The following is a 22796-nucleotide window of genomic DNA, read 5'->3' as shown; positions in this document are numbered from 1 at the left end:
GAGCAGTAGCAAGCATTGACATTAAAAATAACATGCTAAAAATACAGGAATTAAAATGAGACCAGGATGCAAGAGCCCAAGCCAAAAAGGATACGATTTGAAGGGGGTGGGGGAATCTTATTTGAGAACTAAAATAGCAGCAGTATTTTTAATTTCACAGGGAATATGACCACTGTTTAAAACAAGGACAGGCATGTTTACTTTTAAGACAATGAAATCTGAAGTCTTAACTGTCTGTGAATAGGTGATAAGAAATGACTGTGTTGTTATCATGCTTCTGACCGTCCTGTGAGATCTGTTAACAGCCCCTGGAATTCTAGGAATTTCTTTACATTTGTTATGCTTGAAGGTTTCTAAACGTTTGGAACAACTGCTAAATTAAGATAATTCTTTTTTTCTTTCACTGTTCTATCACCTTTTCATTGCAGCCTGTCGACATCCATGTTATCCACTCATATCTATGTATAAAATAGATGTTTCTTGTTGCAGGGATTGTTGCTAAAGACTTGATTAGAGCTGGGTATTCAAATGTATGCATAGTTGTAGCGTATTAATCTAAGCCATAGTGGGATGTGAGGGTACTAAATCTATGTGCTAGTTTAGGTTAATGTGGGTGTCAGCCCATTTAATGAGCTATATAGTGTTGGGTGTTTCTGTGGGCTACTTTTTGAAACCGAGCATGTTTCTTTTTTTCAGGTTTTCATTAATTGGTGTAGAGACTGCCCTCTGCTGTGCTCTTCCCCTAAAATAGAATTTAGGTCTTGTCAGCACTAGGAGTTGCTCGTAAGTGTTCAAAAGGCATTAAACCATGTCAGAGATTTATTGATGATACAGATGGCAAAATATAAACAAAAGTTAAATACTGTATTATTGCATTTAAAAGTATGCTTAAATGACCTTGGCAAAAGTCTTAAGTTTTTCTACCTAGATGTGGTTTTTAGCACTAAGCTTCTTGAAGCCTACCCTGATTTGTTTCTGTTGTCATTTCCTCTCCCTGGTACATCTGTAGTCAACCCAGCTGAAACTTTATCCCCCCTCATGTCTATTTTTCATTTGGTCAAAAAAGTAGAAATTAAACACTGCTGATGTATATGTAATGGTGTACATTTAAAACAAAGGGAATTGTGGCATATAAGATAGATGTTTATGCTTTGGGTTTTCAACAATTGTTTTTAATCTCAGTCAACTTTGGAAGCATTTTAATTATTTGTGTAACCAAGAAAAAAGCATTTATACTGCAGTGGAAGGTCAGATTTATTAAGACTAAGGAAAGCTGGTTGTGCAGTGGTTCTGCTTGACCTGTGCTATCACTTTTAACTGATTAAAAGGTCTTGTTATTGAGATACTAATCAAGGAAGATTGCCGCTAATAAAGCGTGCAACTTGTGTTTTTCACAGAGAGATTGGTAAGAATTTAAATAAAATTTAAGTGTTCTTCCCTCTTCACATGACTGCTGTGCTATTTCTTTTATAAAAATCAGCCTGTTCAATTTCTTAGAGCTTGGATCATGCTTATTCTAAGGGGCCCTAACAGAGATTTAATATATTATTAAAAGTAATCTACGGTGCTGTATCCTACATGTGTCTTCAACTGATGCCATTCGACTGATTCATTGAGGCTGTGTTTTCTAATGATTGCTGTAAATAGAACAGTTGAAGCGCTGTACTTGAGAGGCTTTATTGGCCTCACTGCTGCTGCTTATTGAGAGGTTTTACCCATCTGCTGACCAAGCTTGAGCGAACTCACAAAAAGTGTGGGTTTGCGTCTGCATTTGAGTAATCTTCTCTTTTTCTAACAGTCTTGGAAGCCAGGCTGCCACGGTCTCAAAATCTGGGGAGAAGCAGCAGAGCAAGCCGAGGAGCGACGTCGCATGGCTGGTGTGTGATGTAGGTCCCGCGGCATGGCTGGCCCTGACAAAGCTGTCGCCATGGGAACCAGCAGCGCTCTGCTCCGGCGCGGGAATGCTGAGTCCTGCAAACGGGGGGCTGCAGCTGCTGCCCCGGGGAGCCCTGGCACTGGAGGAGCGGGAGGGGGAGTAACTATCGCCTCCCAGGGTCAGATGAGCAACCTGCTGCTATTTTGGACATTTGGCAGTGAAGAAGAGTGCTTTGATTAGTGGTAACAACTACAAATCTTGCATTTCTGCTTTTAATTTTGAGGCAGTGAGAATTGTTTATCCAAACTCCATTGTCTATTGCACGGGGTAATTACATTGCACATAGCCTCTTTTAGAAATATATCTAGTAGTCTGATGTGACTAAAAGTTGCAACAGTGACTGAAACAAGAATAGAGTGTTATATTACACTTAATATTTATATAAAGCAATCTTTGGGTGTACCTTAGAAAGCAATTTGTGCTTCTGCAGTGAAAGAGGTTAAAATTCACTCTTTGGTTTGCCATGTGCAAATACACAATGCAATTATGATATATAGTCTGTGTGTGTGTCATAATTTCATATAGTTTGTACACAGAAATTGCAAGGGTATCTTGCATAGATTTTACCGCAAAGGTACAGTTGCTGAAGAGAAGTTCAAGTGATGTGGCTGTTGACTGACATGATGTACTCTTTTTGGTCCACATTTTTCATGGAAAACACTTTGTATGTGTTCTGTAGGTAATAGCCCCATGTCTTTTGAAGTTGATAGTGTAGACTGGCCAGTTGGAGCTGTGACTTTTTTGATTGTTGCCGCTGCATCAACAGATAAAAAAGCCTAATCAAATTAAATGTGTCTAAAATAGACCACAGTTCTTAAATCTAATACCAGTGCGATTCAAAAATGTGTACAGTTTTCCGTGTTTGCATGTCAGTTTGCTCATACAATGTATAAAACTGGAATCTAACCTTAGCTCTGAATTTTCAGTTTCATCAGTTTCTCTGTGCTTGAATGTTGCAATTTAACACTGTTATTGCTCTTGTACAAATGTAACTTAGAAAGCACTGACAAAATAACTTTTTCCTTTTGAGGGTTTTGCCCTTTTTGCTGTTGATCCACATATCTTGCACATTTAAGTGAGCATGGAATGTTAAAACCTCTTGGCATGTCTGAAAGCCCTTTGAAATAGACATGTTGAACTGAGTTGCTTTGCTTGACAGCTTTTATAATGAACTCTAGTCTGAAAGTATTAGAAATAAGAGTCAGCTAGATATTAAAGGAAGATTTTTCTTCCAATACCAAGACTATGCTAGAGCATCTAATTAGAGGAAATCATATAAAATATTGTAGACTAAAAACTAAACAAACCATACCAGAAGTCATGATCTTGAACGTGTTGCAAAGTTAGTGTAAAGAGAATTCTTTTTTACTATTACAGAATTTTTTAAATCAAGAAAAATAGTATCAAATTGTCATAGGTTTTGTAACTTTTACTTGCTTTGGAAAAGCATCAGGCTGCTCCAGTCTGTACCAGGTATTTCAGGTACTGTTAAGCTCTGTAGGAGATATTTGTGAAGTATTTTCTACCATGAACTCCAATTTTTAACTCTCAGCAAGTAGTGGTTAATTCTATGCTGTGCAGCATGGTTTGTGTTGTGTTATCCTTTATGTAATTGGCTTCCAAGTCTCTTAATCTTGCAGGTTCACTGAAATACTGTTGAAGCAACAAATGGTGCAGGGAAAGCTGGGAATTTTTTTTTTTTCCCTACACTGAGCTTCCATCTGTGGAATTGCTAAAATGTTTTACTTTCTTATTTTGCAATTTTTATGACTTAGTTTTTGCTTGCTTAGAGATCTGAAGTGCTGAGTAAAAATACCAGAAGACCCACCATTATGTGAGCCATTAAAAATACATAGTAGAGATCTCTAGCATAATTTTATGCTCATATTTTGTAAGTAATTCGGATATCAGGAAGCATCTTGTATGTGATTTAATCTACCTTTTAGTTCACTTCAGCAACTTAGAATTCCAGTTGTTTTTAATGAATATTTTAATATACCATGTGTGTCATAGTATATGGCTTTCAGCTGATAAATCCATTGCACTGTACCTGATGTTAAATATGTATTTCTTGTGTTCATAATATAATTACAGATGTAGGTTGGGTTTTTATATTCTCAACTGTGCCAGAACTAATGAAATTCAGTTAGAGGTGAGTGCTGAACTCCCTTGCAGTCACTCAGAATTTGCAGCTTTAATGAATTTTAAAAAGGGAACTATCAAGTCTAATCATACTTCTAGCGTTGAAAGAATTTTAAACACCACGGAAATGTAACACAAAACCTCAGCCTCCAGAAAATGTCATTTTTGCTCTTTGGAAGTTGCTGAAGCAAAACAAATTTCATTTTACTGTACAGAATTTAGTTGTTAAAGCAATTAGGATTGCTTTGCACACCAGCCACAGACCCCAGGAAGCAAGTGAAAACTTAAACCACCTTACAGCACTTCTGTTTCTCTCTCTGTCAGTATGTATTTTATACTAGCATCTGCCTTGCACACCAAGGTGATTGCATTTATGTATGTTTATGCTTTGACAGAACTTTTGGGGTCTGTGCTTTGTTTAGTGGTTAAAGAGATGATAGAAGCCTGATGTTGTTAGGGGTCAGTATGAAGAATGATGCGTGGCTTGTAAAATACAGCATTTTTGAGAATAGTAAGTATAGTTAGCAAGACAGTAGTTGTGGTTTTTTCTTTAATTTGGGGGTTTTTTTGAACTTGCACCAGAAATATGGTTTGTTTGCTGTTCATAATTACTTCAGAGGGAAATTCTTGTGTGATGCCTGATAGTGATCGGAGTGACTGAAATGCTGTTTCTCAATAGCTGTACTTACGTTAGCAGTTTATACAAACCTTCCTCTGTAGGGCAAAAATTTGAATAGTAAAAGTAATCTGTCAAGGAGAGACTTTCACATGTGCTCTCCAGGACCATATTGGTAAGACTTGTGATATGAAGTTGGACAGAGAACAGTCATAAATCTCCTTTATTTGGAAAGATCTACGTGTCATGTGGAAATCCTAAGGTTCCCTTCTTAGATATCGGCAGTTCAAAGGAAGACAGTCAAAGCCACAATTTAACCCTATTAAGCTTTGAGCAACCAAATTCTGTAACACGAATGTGTACATATCTACAGAATATAAAAACTGCTAATACCAAGTTCTAAAGTGGAAGAGAATTCTGATAATTCCAACTATTTTTCTAAATATTTTACATATGATGTAGTAAAAATCAGTAGTATTGAGTATGTCTGTAAATTTTTCTCCTTAGAGAGTTAATGTAACAAAATAAGCTGCTCTTGGGCTGAAAAGCTGGTTTATTGGATGATCCACAACTTGCAGAGAACAGAATTGGTGTAACAACCTTCCCTTATTGTTGTTGTCTTGGGATTTTTAAAATTGCAAAAGAAACCTTCCAAAAGAAAAGCCAAGAAAACTGAAATTATTCATCATAAGACTTTTGATGCCATGCTTATTGGTTGGAATAAAATTTTGTGTTCCTGGTGCCTGCCTCAAGGTGAATCTTATTTTTACTCTCAGCTACACTGCACTTTAATTTGAGGACCAAGTTAACATTTTATCAGTGACATATTTTACATTTAAAATTCCTTAGGACCGTTGTAGAGAGGGACATCAGAGCTGATCTGCATTTTTTTCCTATTGTGCTCATTTAATTTGTCGCAGTTGGGCAGTAGCATTTTTCCAGAACTGTTGGAGATGAGGATTTGTGATGTCTGAAGCAGACTTGGGAAAGCAGAAAGAACCATGGGCTTAGGTTTGGAAGGGATCACCCGTTATCAGAAGTTCTTTGATTAAAGGAAGTTGTTCCAGCATTCCAAACTTGCAGCATGTCTGTGCTTTTATGGATTACCAACTAGTTATATCTGGGGGGTTGGGTTTTTGTGGAATTGGTTTGATATTTCGGTAACGTCAACTTTTAGGCTGCCTGATGAGTGATATTGCGCATCATCTTTTGTATTATCTGAGTGTGATTACTTTGCCTGTACTGCTTATTGCTTGCTTCAGAGATGTCTAATTTTCTAGGATATCAAAAATATTTTCTATCTAAAATTCTCCTAAAACTTTCTTAAATTTTGATGCTAGGGGTTTTTTTAATATTGCTGTTAAGGTGTGACTGCAGGAGAACTCTAATTTTCCATAACTTTTGTTTATTTCTTAACTGACTTAACTCAGGTCTTAATACTGAAAGTGAGCAGCTATGATCACAGGCCACTTAAATGTCTCAGTTACTCTGTTCCAAGAATTTATATGCCCTTTGCATCTTGCATAGAGCTTATACTGAAACTGTAAGCAATGTTACAAATGGTTGCCTATTACTAATATTTACCTCAGACTATATTTTTGTTTCTCTGGTCTTCAGTGCTTATAACTTAGAGATTTAAAAACTTTTCTATATATAGATAGGTGAGGTTTTGTTGTGCCCTTTTTCTGAATCAACCTCAAAAGATACTCTTTGTCTTAGGTAGCTAGTACTTTTAAATTTGATGGAGGAAATGTAGCCAAGCCCACCTTAAATATTTTTCATCAGTTATTAAATATTGGCAGTCAACTTCATTTTCTGATGTGTAGATTATTTATCTTTAGTGAGTGTGATGTTACTTAGTTTACACGTGATTGTTATGATGGTATCTTTAAAGTTGTGTTTTACTTCTTGCATATCCTCAGATTTTTTTTTTTTTGGACTTCATATGGACTGAGGAACTTGAGTTTTCTTTTAGCTTGTCAGAGTTGAAAATAGATGAATGTAACTTTCAAATGGCTCAGTCGTCAGACTAGCTATGGCCAGTACAATGCAGATGAAAGGGAATTTGAATTATCTTCCACCCATGGTTAAATTAGTGCTCTTTGCAATTTTTTTGGTATCCAGTGAGACTTCCTTTTTTCAGGATTGGTGTTTCTGTATAGTGAAGTTGCCTTTACAGAAGGGGAAATGTGGCTTTCCCAGGATCATCTTGCTCAGTTGTTATCTACCTCTCTCTGAATTTGAGACCACTTTTTGATATGGTGCTTTATATAACCCTGTCTGAATGCGAACTTCATGAGACTATTCTTTTGAAAGCTGTTCTTTTTATGTTGGGCACTAACTGAAAGTTTTACAGCACCAATTGTGCGGTACTTGCAGTGTTAGCCCCACTACTGTGCAGCTTTTGATGGGCTTTTTGTTGCCTGAATTTTTTCTGAATGTGGGAATGTTGAGCATTGAAATAATTTTTACATATCAGTGCAGTGCAATTAAGTATCTTTTAAAGGCAAAAAAAGAATTTTTACTGCTATAGAAATGCCTTAATATCTATTTCTTGAAAGATCTTAGTAATAACTAGTAGTAGTGGCTAGAAAGGAAATAAGTGAAGAAAACTGTTTTGTTGTTGCTGTATACTACTCCTTATGAAAATGAAAAGCTGTACTTACTTAGAATTGCAAGCTGGCAGAAACTTGTGTAGGAGTTTCTATTGCTGCTCCTCCAAAACAGTACTATTGATATTTAATTTTCAACTTAATTACAACATAAGCATCTTTCCCTTCCTCCTCCAAACACAAACATTTGATTTAAGAAAGTTGGGGAGTTTTTGTCTTGGTTCTTCCATTGTATAATAAAACTCTGAGACGTTTTGCACTATTTCCTTTCAGTAAATTAAAAATTATAAAAAGGAACTTGAAAAATTAAGTGTATTGGTAATACTGTACACATCTATTTATTATTATAACAGTTGGGCTCAATCTTAAAGGTCTTTTCCAACCAAAATTATTCTATGATTAATTTTATGACCTTTTAATTGGACATATTGAGGGTAATGTGTCATTGGCTTTGATACAGAAAGGCAATGTGGTATAAAGCACATTAATATGTATTATATTTAAGAGCTGAGTGGTTATATTTATCAGGACACGTAAGTTCTTTAGCTTGAATTATCAGGAATGAGAAGCCAGATTAAGGTGTAAGGAGTATAATGGAATGTCTCTACTTGACTGTGGAAATGAATTATTGTTCTCTGTCAAATCTGTACCTGTGTATGCCCACACAAGGATTTTTACTCTTGTATTTAATCCTTTCTGCTTTAATACATACCTATAGGAAATGTTAAGAGTAGCTGCTAACCAGAACTGTCCAACCTCTGTCCCAGGACTTTATCCCTATTTGAAATTGTCTAAGTGCAGCTCCAGACTGCTTTAGATACTGTCTTTTGGAAGAGCTGTATGCCAGACCTGTCTTCTCTGAACCTGGGAAGCAATGTTTACGTAAAAATGCCTCAATTTATGAACAATAGATGCAAATATCTTTGTGTTTAACTTGTTATAAACATGTTCACAAGGAGTTTAATAAGTTATTTGTATTTAATGTTTGTAGGATTGTAAGGATGGTTTGTGTTGGAATTTTTAAGAATGAAAGGATAACTTAAAACCAAGTGGGAACTTTCAGAAAACTGCTGATTTGCAATTGTTTGTGTGAAATACAGACTCTTCACTGCTTTGACCAGGATGTGTAAGAGACTTTAGCATTAGTTTGAACAGTACTGTGGTTTGTTTTTTTTTCCCCTAACATTGGCACATGAAGTTTACTAAATTGTGTGAAATGGATTTGTGAGGGTTCTGTAATTCTTAGTAGGGGAAGCAGCACTCTGTAAATGTGGAGGAAAAGTTCTATTGTTCTGATGCCTGGGGACCTGGAGAACTCTTAGGTGTTTTCTCATTAATGCAGTTACTCACTAACTTCTTTTGAATATCTTTCATTAGATTTTCTTCCTGGATCTTTCTTCAGCTGTCTGGTGATGGAAGGGAAATATTTTTGAAATTATAATGGATTTGACGCAACATTATAACGAAAACTGGCCTAATAGCATCATTTCTGTTTGAAGAGAATAAACATAATTACAAATAATCATGACAACTTCTCATATGAATGGACACATCACAGAAGATTCTGACAGTGAAGCAAAAAATGTGGATCTTGCATCTCCTGAGGAACCTCAGAAGCACAGAGAAATGGCTGTTGATTGCCCTGGGGATTTGGGCTCCAGGATGATGCCCGTGCGGCGGAGCGCTCAGCTTGAACGAATCCGTCAGCAGCAAGAGGACATAAGGCGCAGACGGGAAGAAGAGGGAAAGAAACAAGAACTGGACCTTACTGCTTCCATGAGGCTAAAGAAATTAGCACAAATTCCTCCTAAAACTGGAATAGATAATCCAATATTTGACACGGAAGAAGGAATTGTTTTGGAGAGTCCTCATTATACTGTGAAGACACTAGGTAGGTAAAATCCAATGAATGGTCTAATATATTAATATTCTTTTAGGCCACTGAAAATCTAATTTAGCTAATTCTTCCTATACAAATTTAAAGTCTTCTGGTCTTTTGGATTTGTATTGGTTTGGGGTTTGTTTTGTTTTTTTATTAAGTCAAGCATCAGGCTTGCCTCAGCAAGTGGCTTTTCAAAACCGATCAATTTAGGGAACAGTTAAATACCCTGTAGATAACTAATGAAATCAGTGGATGTCTCCAGCCTCTTTAGGCTGGGTAAAACCATGTAGGTGATACCCAATTTTATTATGTTTGAGCACAGACCAGAATAAGCAGTGAATAAACACTTATTATCATAAACAATCAAAACACAAAAGATCTTAATGTTCAACCACCATACTGGTGGTTTCTTCTTATTCTGGCTGTCAATTGTTACCTAATAGAATTTACATTTTCTCTTAAAGTATTGATGTTGATAGTGAAAATCTCCTTACCTTGGCACTTAGACCATGATGAAAATGTAATGTTGGTAATTTTTGAAAAAATAGATTCTGAAATTGTTCATTTCCTAGCTGTCATTGCTTTAATTATGCTTGTGTAGAACAAGTTTCTAACCTTTCTTCCTCAAACATAAGTATTTATCTAAAATGTGGTGTGTCACTGGAGTGAAAGGGAGGCACTGGGAATTTGTAGGAGTCCAGTTCAGATTTCCAAATCTATAATTGTTCAAAGATTATTTTTTTTTGCTTCATCTTCAGTATTTGTGTGCCTGAGCAACATTTCTGCTAAAAACATGGCTCTATTCCATAACCTCTGGTAATCCTTCTTGTACAAATCCCTCTTTAGGAAAATTTAGGTTGAAAGGGTCATCAGGAAGTCATCCTGTCTAACCTCCTGCTGAAAGCAGGGTCAGCTACAAACAAGGCAACTGTACCTTGTTTTAATGCAGGGCTTGTCAGCTTCTGTCCAAGAGATCTCTTTGTAAGAAGCAGATTCTGTACTTTATGAAGTGTTAGATATTTGATTGTGAAATTCTCTTCTTAGAGGGAACACAAAGCAGAAGATGCGAAGATTGATGTCAAGCAGTAGAAGTGACTTCTGTTGGGATTTGCTTAGCCACAGTGGCTAAAAGCTCTGAAGACTTGGCTACAGGAGGAATTGGAAGTTGGAACTACAGAAGGGAGGAGAGAGAGTGACTTGGAATTAGAAAGCTGAGACTAGGTTTCATGCCAGAGATGGTGAGAACTTGGAGGGAAGGCTAGGTGGAAACCAGCGGGTAAAGAAGCTAGGCATGGATGCTGGTAGGAAGGAGAAATGAGTAACAAGTATGGGTCTGACAAGAGTGAGAACCAGTAAGGAGCTGGGGTAGACTGAAGCTGTTTGAACAGGAGGCACAGTGGTGGAGAAATGACTGTGATGATGAAGGCCTATTTTGAAAATCTCTGTGTGGGGATAAAACAGGTACAGGCTGTGGGGGAAGGTGGGAGATTGTCAGAGAAAGACAGTATCTGTGAAATGCTGGAAGGTTTGGCTCAGCAAGAAGAGAAGGGGGGGAAATTGGTGTGAATGGAAACTAGGATTGTGTGAATACTTGATTTAAGGAGAAAAGCACCGAACACTGGAGTCAAGAATATAGAGGTGTGAATGTGGAAAGAGGTAAATTAGGAAATGGCAATATATAGTATAAGATGCATCTTGAAGGAAAATGACAGATAATTTTGTCCACGAGGACAAACTCCTCTTCACTTTTGTAATCAAAGCTTGGGTGGTCTTGTTGTTCTGCTGTCAGCGTATTTCTGTAAAAACACAGTAGTAAATTGTATGATTTAACTAAAGCTTTTCCCCTCAGTGTTCAGATACTATGAAAATTAGATAACTAATGATGTCTGTCTCTGTACTCTGAACTGCAGTAAATAAGGCTTAAAAGTATGTGCATAGAGCAGAAGTATTGACTAGCTTGCTGAGTGAATATGCTCTGTTCTTTGAGCTAGAAAAGCAAGGAGCTTTAGGAGATGTAATTAAACTAAATCATGATATATGCACCAGGGAGCTGAATTAGGGCTTTGTAGGCATCTGTTTCAGTCATAGAAGTCATGACATAATATTGACAGGCATACAAGCATACTACTGTTATTTCCTTGCCAGACAGAATTATAGTGACAATTTGGATCAGGTAGACTTTAGATTTAAGAAGAGAGGACTTATAATAGTTTAGCATTCCTGTTAGGAGTGATGCTTTCAATTATTCTCAACTGTGATGTTCAGTTGTTGCAAACTTAAAAAATAAAAAATGTTCTAAATGAAATGCTGTGATCTCTTAACCTATATAGTCCATAAAGAATCTCTGTTTAGTCATTAGTGCTGTCAAAAACTGAATCATAATTTTAAATTTAACAAAGTGCTTCTGCAGTATCTTGGCCTCTTCCAAAATTTGCCTCCGCTATTAAGAATGTCCTTTTTCCAGTTACTGGATTAATCATTCTAACATCTGACACTTCTGCTGAATTTCAAAAGAAGAAATTTTTTTATTATTCTGAAAGCTACCTGTTCCCAGTTAGTATCAAGGCTAGGGATGTTGCCTTACAAATATATATACACGCACGCATGCTTTACAAAATAATACAATTTCATAGAGAGGATTTGAGGCCAGTATCATCAATACTTCTGCTTTTTTATTGAATATCTGAATTGGAGAGGCCAAATTTTTTTAAAATTTCCATATACAACTTTTTGCTAGCCCATGACTTTGTCCAAAAAATAACTACTAGTATGTGAAATTTTTCACAGTTTGTCTGTTTGGTTATACTGAATTTCTGATCTATGCTGCTTCTGACTCTTTCCATCTTTCCACTTTTGCTGAACAGGTGAGAGTACTTAGTCACTGTGACAAATCTCTAAGCTTTGTTAGGAGAACCCCAAATAAACCTGGGCAAGTGCTAGTGAATTATAGAGAGGAGAGATATAAACAACCCTTATTCAGTCTTTTTAAAATATTGATTTTTAGTTTTGCTTTTCTGGGGGCATGGGGGGGTTGTGTGTGTGTGTGTGTGTTAATCCATAGACCCTCTCCTAAAGATAGGTGTTTTAAGTAAGAATATTGACATGATTGTATTTTTAGTTTTGAAAATGTTCCGTAAGTGCCAATGTCTAAAGACTTAGCAAAGATCTGCCAAATTAATCTTTTCATCTTAAAAAAAAAAAGGAGCAGACTAGATTAAACAAATTGGATTTTATTTATAAAAATAAAAGGGAACACTTAATCAAAACAATTTTACAGGGCATGTTTGTTATCAAAACAGTCTATGATTTAGACAGCTGTCTTAATGGAAGTAACTTTCTGTGCACTTAGAACATGTATGTATAAGTATTTAACTGGCTTTTTCACAGCAGTATACTTTTATAAAATGCAGAATATTTTTTTTGTTTGCTACAGTTCATGCAGCTAATTCAGTTAATTTAGTTAAGTAAGTGTCATTTCATGTAAGTCAACCCTTTGTGGCTACAGTGAAAATTTTTTTTTTTTAGGGGAAAAGCTCCCTATTTTTTGTTTTTATACTTTGGGCAAAACTTACAAATAAGTTTTTATATTTATAAGTAAACTTTCAGAAATAGTTTTGGATAAAACAATACTTTTCTTAGCCCTGTGATTCAAGTAATATATGGAGCATTAGAGTGCTAGTACCAGCACACAGAGTACTCTAGAGATCTATAAAAAAGCTTGGGAGTTAAGATATTGGTGCTGACATATAATAAAGCCAATTATATCTTCTTAAGTTTGCTGCTCGTGACTTTTTGTTTAAGGTGATAAACAGCAACTATTTTCTTCTTTCTAATATAACGCGTTAAGCTGTGACTGTGGGTCCTCCCCTGCACTTGCATACTTTTGCCCTGGCAGCCTTTTGATTAATGCATATATCACACAGTGCTCAGTCACATTCCAGCCATTTCATAGCCTAATGGAAAAAAGGCTGCAACAGTTCTTGTAAAAGAAGACTAAAAAAAAAAGTAGTCGATTGCTAATTGATCTGCGATTTAAAAAATGGACTTGTTCTGCAAAAGAACCCTGACATTTTTCTGTGAGTAAATGCAGACGTTAGTCTTTTACTGAATGTTTTTTCCCTCAAGACAACCCTTTCAGTAGGAAATGTCTTTTGTTGCCTGGCATTTTTTTTTTTTTTAAAAAAAGACCAAAGCCAACCAAAAAAAAAACTTGCACTGAAATCTGATCTGTGATTTAGAATTCAGAAACAGGAACCTAGAGAGAGTTAGACATGTGTAAAGCCAGATTTGTACATGGATTTATGTGTATGGGGTTTTTTATTAAACAAGTGATTAGGAAATGGATTGATAGCTTTTGGGGAATATTTCATTTCACTCCTTTCAAGCGTTATTTGTCTTTTAGAATCATCATGAGGGGGGTATTTGTTTGCTGCTTTGTGGTGGGGGAAAGTCGTTTGGTATAGGGTTTTTGCATCCAGCACAGATGAAGATTCAGTGTAGAAGGGAATTATTTGGAGAGGAGAGTACTGTGGTAGTTGGTAAGAAAGGGCAAACAGAAGGCACTAGCACAGTGCTGAAAAAACATTATGTAGAGGCATCTAGGAACAGGATGTCTTTATAGATACAGAGTAAGATGTCTGTTTTTCTATATGTATTTATTATATGGAATATGTATTAGCAGGAATTGTGTATGTACGTAGGTGTGTATGTATTTGAATTCTCAGATATGGGGGGGATAGACAATTCAGAAATAATGGAATAATTTATGCACAGGAAGAGTTAGAAGAGATATTTTGGTAGCCTGCACTAGGCAAGACATTTGCCAGCTGACAGGGTCCTATTTAGCAAATATTCTTGCTTGTACAGTGTTCTTTAGCCTTCTCTCCAAATGGCAGTATATTGTGTATACAGTTCCCTGGTGAGACATTGGCTGCCTTAATTAGTGTTTGAGCTGTACTGGATTTCACCTGTGGAATACCTTGCACAGCCGGTATCAAGCTTTCTGTGCAGCTTTTGTACTACTGCCCTTTGTTTCCTTGGTGGTTACAGGAAGAAGCCCTTGACCTTTGGTGGGTAGGATGTTTTTAGCATGTGTGGAATGGTTTTGGGGTTGTTCTTTTTGGTTTTTGTTTTGTTTTTTTTTTTTTTTTTATTGTCCTGCAGACAGTAAAGTACAAGAGTAGTTGCTCTGGATTGTTTGTTTCCTTTTATTATACAGAAGACTGACTTGCAAACTCAGAATTGAAAACATGTATGGAGGTTTGCTTTGTCCAAAACTAAAGCTATTAAACTTGTTCGAAATGTGTATTTTATTAGGTTATATGGGTTTTTCATGTGCCCATTTACCAATCAATTTTAATCATGTGCTCAACAAGTTTGGGTCTAGCATTGTCTTTAGTGTACCAGTGAATTTGAGGTTAGAAATAGATAATGGAAACTTCTTGACAGAATATATCCATGTTGGTGATCAGTATCTACTGTGATTTTTTTCATGTAAAAAATGCAAATTAGCAGATGTCTTGATAGCATTCCTATTAATGTTAATTAGCTCATAATGAATAAATGAAGGTTGCTAAAACTTAAAAATAATGCTCAGAGATGATATTTTGATACTAGTAAGGGAGATTGACCTCAGTATCAACTGACAGTTTTAAAATTTGGGATTTTCTTTGTTCTTAATATTTTAAAAATACCAGGATTCAAAATTCTAGCTTACTTGAATTTATTAAAATGAAAGATAACTGACCAGCCTCTAGTGGCTGAAGAGATTTTTAGATAATGTAAATGTTATATAATGCATATGTTATTTCAAGGCTCAAAACATCCACTGGTTTGGGGTTTTTTTGTCTGCTTGAGAATTTCTTACCTGGGTTTATATGCATTACAGGCATGATTCATATTCCTTGTTTTAGGTAGTTTCTCAGGTACTTAATATTGAGAAGTGACATTTTGCAGAAATTCAGATTGGTTAAAAAAAAAAAAGTAAATTTGTTGACAGTCTTTAAAAAAGACCCCTAAAGCATGAGATGAGCTCTTGAAGCTCAAGAATGTAGTATGTGTATAATATTCTGCAAACATGTACAAACTGGTTATTAAAATATGTTAAAATATTTTATGGTCCAAGCAGAACTCATAATCTCTTAGGTAAGAGGTATAACATTCATTTTTTCATCCATACCTTTTCATTTTAATGTTCTAAGACTGAGCATCATTTTATGTTTAGAAATTAAGTGTAGTTTACTTATCAAACACTCATTCTATAAGTAAGCAATATTTAGTATATCTGCCAAATGTTGCAGATACACGTGGAAAGATGTATCAAAATAAGTGACTATTCAGTGCATCAACATTAGTTTAGCAAAGGAGTTATTTTCATATTGCAAAATAGTCCTGTTCTCCCATTTAGCTATACATGAGCTGCACTTACTGGATCTCTTGTATATCGGTGATTTCTTTCAGAGAACAACTGCTCCTGCAATAGGAATTTAAATTTAAACGGTGTATCAGCTTTTTTCTCCTTTTATCGACTTGTGTTATTAGCAGATATTCTGCTAATAAAAGTCAGAGTGAATAATGGATAACTAATAAATTTGCATACATCACTGCTGATTTAAAACTGAATATTACTTAATTATGAATCTTGTTAACTCGTACCTTATTTGTATTTTGCTATTTCTTACCTAGAAGTGGAAGAACTGTTAACTTCTCTTAAGCATATCCAGCATGTTTTGGTAGACCCTCAGAGCCAAGAGGATATCGCTCTCATTTTACAGCTTGTTCAAAATACTGATTTTCAGAATGCATTTAAGATACACAATGCTGTTACAGTGCACATGAACAAAGCCAGCCCTCCGTATCCTCTCATCTCCAATGCACAAGAACTAGCACAAGAGGTATGTACAGTATGTCTGATGTATATGAAACCTGTAATCATAGCTGTTGTTGAAATATGTACTTGTCAAGCTTGTTTGAGTTATTGAATGTTCAATATGAAAGGGATCATAATAGTCACTGATTGCTGTAACCGACTTTTCCAGATTTCCAAACAGTAACCAGAAAAATATTTTTGGGATAAGAACTCCCTTTTTAGCATGGATAGATATGTAACAGAAAAGGTACTGTGTTTAAACACAGGAAAAGGAGGTGGTTAGGAAAATCTAAATCTTTTACCTTCAGTATTCTTTATTCCAAGCATTCAGAAATTGAATTGTAGTTCTCTATGATTGTGACTTTCCTCTGAGTTGAGCCGCTGTTCTTAAAATGAGAGGCATCTCTGAAAATACAGCCATACTGGAAACAAGCATTCTGCTTTAAAGTGAGCCACAGATCCCTTAATACTTAATTTCAATATTTTAATTATTGCTGTGGTGGTCAGATTATGCTTAATTTTTGTCTGGCAGATGACAGCTCTTTTATAAGATCTGATATGTCTTTTAGAAATTATTAAACTATACTTTTAGAAGTATACTTGAGCAAGATTTTTAACTTTAATCTTGTCAGTCAGATCTTAACTGTTTGAAATACTTCTACAGTTTCAACCAGGTTAACTACTTTCTTTGAGGCTTATCCACTTGAGTATAGATGGGCAATACCTGTATACAATAGCTTTATAAGCATTATAGTAGTAATTTACAGAAAATTCATCAGATAGAAAATTGCTGTGAACAGAATGAGTTTTCATATGTGGCTGGCTGCAGCTAAGACCATCTGAGGGGTTGCTCAATAACTTTATCTTCATTTTCCATGGCCTGGTGCATGTATATATTGCAGCGAAGTGTGGCTACACCTATACTTCATATGGATATACATTTGTTAACTTTAAACTAGCTAGCCTGAGTCCCGGTATCAGTGCAAGCATAGCACTGTAATGTTCAGCGGAGCCAGATGCAGAGGCTGGGTAGCTCCAGCATTTAGCACCCAGTGAACCAAACTTACCTGTTCAAAACTGGCTGAGGTACACTACTTGGAGGACCTGAGCCAGTATATAGCCATACTCCAATTGCTCAAAGGCACATCATTCCAATTTCAGTATGGCAGCAAGTTGATTTTTTTTTTTGAGTATCTGGTTTTCTTTCTGCCTGAAGCAGTTTCTTTCAACAGCTTCCACTCTTTCCTTTTTCTAGACTTTAACCTTGTTAGTCAAAGAAAACAGCTCTGTAGCAAGCTTGAAGTTCTTTTGCAGAAGAAGTTACTGATTCTTGAGGGGCATAATTTAAATGTTGTTATCTAAAGGTGCAGTATGCTGATTAAACCGCAGCTCAGGATTTTCCTGTTTAGGTTTGTCAGTAAGACTGTGCCAAAACCAGGTGGGAGTATTTTATGTATGAGCTTCCTTCTGGCTTATTCATCAGTCTGTAGGCTGCTGTAGGATCCTCACTAGGCTTCTTCAATGTCTCTGAGCCTGAAGGAACCTTTTCGGTTAACTTCTGCTTGTAAACTGACTTCCCCAAACACCCACTTTACCCAGGCCCAGTTTGGAATTTCATTCTGATACAAGCTAGAGGTTTTGAATCTTCATTTATAATATAGGATGTTACAGATTTATCTTGTAAGAAAGCTGGTTTTTCCCCTTCATGGATATGATGTCCTTTTTATTTGCTGCTTAATAGAAGTTTCCAAGAAGAAAATATGCCAAGGAAAACTCCAGGTCTGTTTTCAAACCTTCATATTCCTCCCCATCCTCCCTACCTCTCGCCTTCGCAACACGTTCTTCTTGTTTTTTCAGGTGATTTGGTAAATCCTAAAATCAGAAGGTGATGCAAAGTCAGTTTTGTGTCTCTTAGCAATCCATGAAGAAGGTTAAGCATAAAGAAAATAATTTCTTTAATCTAAGCTTTTTAAACAATGGAATTTTGTCATCACCCAGGAGATATTATATGAAAGGCAAACATATTCCTGTACTCATCTTGATTCTTCATTTCCCATCTCTGTCATGTCCAGCCTTGAAATTCCTGAAAAGTCAATATATTGCATGTGTCTGTTCCTATTTTCAGATGTAATCTAGTTTCGCGGTGATTCACCTTCTGGTGTGTTTAAGTGACTTGTATTTTGCAATATGTTAAATAGCATCCTGAAATGATTGAGCTGGAAATTCAGGACAAATATTTCTGTGACTGATGGAAGTGTCTCAAGAGGAACACCCTGAGGCCTCTGTTCATGTCATTCTGTACTTCCTAGTTTTGCCTGAGTAGAAGATCTTATGCTCATTTTTCAGATCCTTTATTTCTTTTGGAAAGGCTTCTGTATTTATGGTAGCAGGACAGGAGGAAATTATTTCTGCTTTAGGAGAGGTTTTTTGGTTTTGTTTCTTTAACCCTGACAAAGTGTCTGTCTTGCATGCCCAGGTTTTTTCTTGTACTGTAATTTTTGGTTGTGTCTTCTGCTTTTTCCACCCCTAAACATAGGCATGAGAAGCTCCCCCAAAAAAGCAGTTTGTTTACTTACTTCAGGGTGGTTTTGAAAAGACATTTGGAAAAGGCTGCATTTAAGATACTGATAACATCTTGATGATAAAAGTGACAAGACATTACAAGAAAGAAAAATAGCAGATACATGCATAACAAATTTTAAATGGCAGGTGATGCTAATGTGCATATTTTAGTGTACAGGTCATCAGTGACAGTGTATAACTCTGAAACTGTTTTGGAGTGCGTGTCCTAATTTAAAGCTACAGACATGTTTTGTTTGAGGCTTTATGGTGTTGAAGATAACCTGTTCTAGGGCTCATGCCTCTGTAGCTCTAACAGGAAAAGACAGTTTGCAACACAATTTCATATTGCAGCATGAAACATCCTCCCTTTGAAAAAAAAAAAGTAGTAAAAATTAATTAAACTACACTTTTGGAAGTGTGTTTAGGGGGAAATACCATTTACCACACTGACCTTAATTTAAAAAAATCTGTTTTCATTTACTCTTTAATTGATTACTTTCTTTTATAAAACACAATGTGCATGAACAGTGTGTTGTGAAAGCTTTTTTTGAGTTTGAATTTTTTAACCTTTAATAATACATGAGTGTGGAATGGTACCTTTTTATTTTCTAGTCCTCTTTAGGAAAATCTTAAAATGAGTAGTACAGTTGTACAGGTAACTTTTCCCACTGATTCTGATAACCAGGCACCAACAACTCAAGATTTTTCCTTTTTTTTTTTTTTTTAAAAAAAAGAAACTTTAATTGAATTAAAAAGGTGGAATGAAGCACTTGAGCTTAAGGAATTTATTTTAGAGAGCTAATCTTCATGTAATGTGGTATACTCCAAGTCTTAAATAAAAATAGACAGTAAACATCAAGTGTAATTAAATTGATTTTTAAATCCACTTAAACTTGACCAAGATGGGGGCAAGGATTATGGGAACATGGTCTGAATCTTGACCTTGTAAGAATATTTGATGCAGCATTCAAGACAGTTTGTAATTTTTGGCCTGTAACAGTATATATCAAATACCTTAAAAATGTTCTTGTTATTAAGTATACTTAATAGGCTCAGTTTATGTAGGCTATGTTTCTAAAGGTTTTGGACTTGCTACTGTTCACTTCAGCAAGCGCAGGCAATTAAACTACTAGAGCAGTACCTCTGAGAGGATGCACTGGAAGCTTGTCACTTCTAGATACGCACTAAAATGCGTATGTATATTCCCTCTGACAGTGTGCTCACCTGAGACTAAACAAGGACAAGATTTTGCAGGTGCGGTTAAATTCTGAATGTTTAGTATCACTCCAGTGTGTGTCCCCATGGTACATGCCTCCAAATTGCAGTGCGTATAGTGAAACCAAATCAATAGCTTTTGGGGGGCTACTTGAACTAAAATTAACATAATTAACAATGAAAACTAGGCTGAAGAGTTAAGAAAATACTATTATTACCACATATTTAGTGTGAATTGCCTGTGTTATCTATAGTGTATCACTTCTGGAATGACAGCCTACATTCAAATTTCTTCATCTGATAAAACTATGGGATTCATTACCATGAGTTACAAAGGCATCTGATATGCAGCAATACTGGTGTAATAAGTGGTGTGTATAGCAGCCTGAAGCTTTCCTAGTGCTTCATTGCATAAACAAATAATAAATATATCTTTCTCTAAAAAGGGGGGTGGAGGAGCTATTAAAGTTTTGAATAATTAAATTATTCAAAGCAGAAACTTGGATAAAGGATATTCACTGCACACAGAATGACTGGTTGGGCCTGGTGGCTCTCTTTTCCCATGTCAGATCCCCAACCTCTGACCTTGCATTCAAAAGGTTGTCTTGCTTGCAGGACTTCTAAGTTGCTTTCTAAGTAGGTTTTCCTGTAAAAGGATCATAAAGATTGGATAAATAAGGCTTTAAAGCTTCTTGTAGCCTCTTCAAGAAAGGAGTTGAAAGTCCCTCAAAAGTTAGAGACCTTAAATAAACCTCTATGAGAGAGTCTTGTGTAGAAGAATCTCTTTCAACACAGAGGAAAACCTGTTAGTAAAATATATTCTTTACAGTGCTTTGTCTGCTGTACAGCATCCCAAAATTCAAGCTAAGCCAGGGATAATAGCTTTCTCGCCAATTCAGAGGTATGACTGAAGTCAGGCCTCTATAAAGCTGAATTCTTTCTGTTCTCTCCAGTATTAAATCAGTTTTAAAAAAAACCCAACAACTAAATCTGGCTTCTTGTTTGACTATTCTAAGCCATACTAGGTTTGTTCACCATGAGGCATATTCTAGGGATGTCAGAAGGCTGTTGGAGGTTGTGCCAGGTTTATTGCTAAGCACAGGAACTTATTCCACGTGATGGTGTTTGGTTGGCAACGTAAGGATCTTGCTCCATGGGAGCAGTTCGTTTAGTGACTTCTGCTAGAATTTAAAGTTATCGTTACTGTTTTGAGGACTGTCATCTAGTAGTATCCAAGAGAGTTGTTAGCATTTCTGTAGATAATTGCTCCTATGACAGAGGCTATTCAGACCTTTAGATATTGTTAGATCACACAAAAAGCTTCATTATTTTCACTTTAGAACTTGTGGTTTCTTGATTCTCTGATGTCACATTGCCTCATTCTTAAGAGTAAAAAGCTCTTGAAATAAATAGTTTCCATCCCACTGAAAGCTGCTGCTCTGAAATGTATAATCTACTCTTGATGTCTCTGGATTCATTTGTGCTTTTGGACTCGTGCGCCTTCAGGCAGATTAGACCAGAGGATAACGGACATGGAAAGTATCTTCCTCAGCCTCACCTTTAGATAAGAAGGACTTCCCTGCTTCTGGCTTTCTCTATAAGCATACCAGTATTTGCAAGAGATAATGGCAAAGGCTTTTTTGGTAACAGAGAAGGCAAATCTTTTCTGGCAACTGAAGGTGCTTGAGCAAAATCTGTCCTTGTGTTAATATGGATTATTTTGGAACCCAGGTCTGGTTTTCTGGGACTTTTTGAAGTTTTGACTCATACTTTCTGAGGTAGGGGCTCCAGAATGCGTTGCAAAACCTGTCTTGGAATCTTTGGTCTTTCTGTTGGTGGAAATAGTTTGGGTAAAAATACATCATCTGCTTAAGGAAAGGGGAGGCTAGTCATATAATGAGAAGTTAGTCCATTGTAAAAGACGCAGCATATTCACATAATAGACTTCATTGAGACTGATTTCACTATCATGTTCCTTTCTAGAGTTTAATTTTTGTGTGTGCATCTTTGTGGTAGCTGAGTTCGTTGCCAGTCTCTGGTATTGACAAATCTGTGTGATGCACTGGGTACCAGCTTAGATTTGGTAATTACTGGGAGTGGTTGTTTGCTCTCATTGCATATTTTCCTCATGTGTACAAGCTCAAGTTCAATCAGTCAGGGTAACAACTACATGGATATACTTTACTTTCAGTAAGATGAATAATTGCAACTAGGGCTTTGTGGTTGAGTAGAGGAGGGTGGATTGATAAATCACTGGGTAGATTAAGAGGTTTACTACTTGATTTCTTTCTAGGTACAGAGTGTTTTGAAACCCAGTCACCATAAGGATGGGCAGGAGCTTAATGCTTTGCTGAATGCCCCTCACATGCAGGTAAAACAAAAATGAAACTTCTAATCTAATGGATGTATTTCTTGATGCTGTTTTCAGTATAACTTATTTTTTGCAAATGTCTTGGGCTGACTGGGCAAGGATGGATTTTATTCTTCAACTTGTGCAGATCTCTTAATATTTTTCTAGGGTGAGGAGTTTCTGATTTCCAGCAACTAATGGGAATTTCTGATCAAGAGTAGTACATGATTATATTCAGCCCTTGCTACATTCTACATGTATTACAGGGTAATTTGCACATAAACAATGTAGCAGTAGATCAGTAGGGTCAGGGAAGCACATGAGCTGCTTTGCTTATCTGTTTTCTTCTTTGACAGCTGTTTCATGCTTATCATAGGGTGCCTAAAGGGAATCTTGTCCTGTGGTGGTGATGTAAATCCATGAGTAGTTTTCACTGCAGTAACTTCTAATGTCTGTATCTTCAGTCATGTAAATAGTAAACCAATGTCTGTTTTTTTTAGGAAGGAGAAGCTGTAAGTACAGTCACAGCTGTGTGTTCAAAATGGCTTTTTAATTTTTTTCCAATCTGAAGGGAAAGTTTTGGAAAGCAGTTTGTGCTACATAGTTATGATAA

General features: G+C 36.2%; 1 protein-coding gene across 1 annotated transcript in view; it reads left to right on the top strand.

The window, feature by feature from the left end:
* PALS1 (protein associated with LIN7 1, MAGUK p55 family member) overlaps positions 1-22796 on the top strand; it is a 58228-nt gene that overhangs the window by 19806 nt on the left and 15626 nt on the right. Inside the window, exons 2-4 of the mRNA XM_054826106.1 lie at positions 8684-9197; positions 15873-16081; positions 22127-22204. Coding sequence (XP_054682081.1) covers positions 8831-9197; positions 15873-16081; positions 22127-22204 — 654 coding nt within the window. The 5' untranslated portion in view covers positions 8684-8830. The remainder of the gene's footprint in view (positions 1-8683; positions 9198-15872; positions 16082-22126; positions 22205-22796) is intronic.

Source organism: Grus americana, chromosome 5, assembly GCF_028858705.1.
Source record: "Grus americana isolate bGruAme1 chromosome 5, bGruAme1.mat, whole genome shotgun sequence".
NCBI lineage: Eukaryota > Metazoa > Chordata > Aves > Gruiformes > Gruidae > Grus > Grus americana.
Note: the sequence above shows the minus strand (reverse complement) of the source record. Positions and strands in the feature narration are given on the sequence as shown.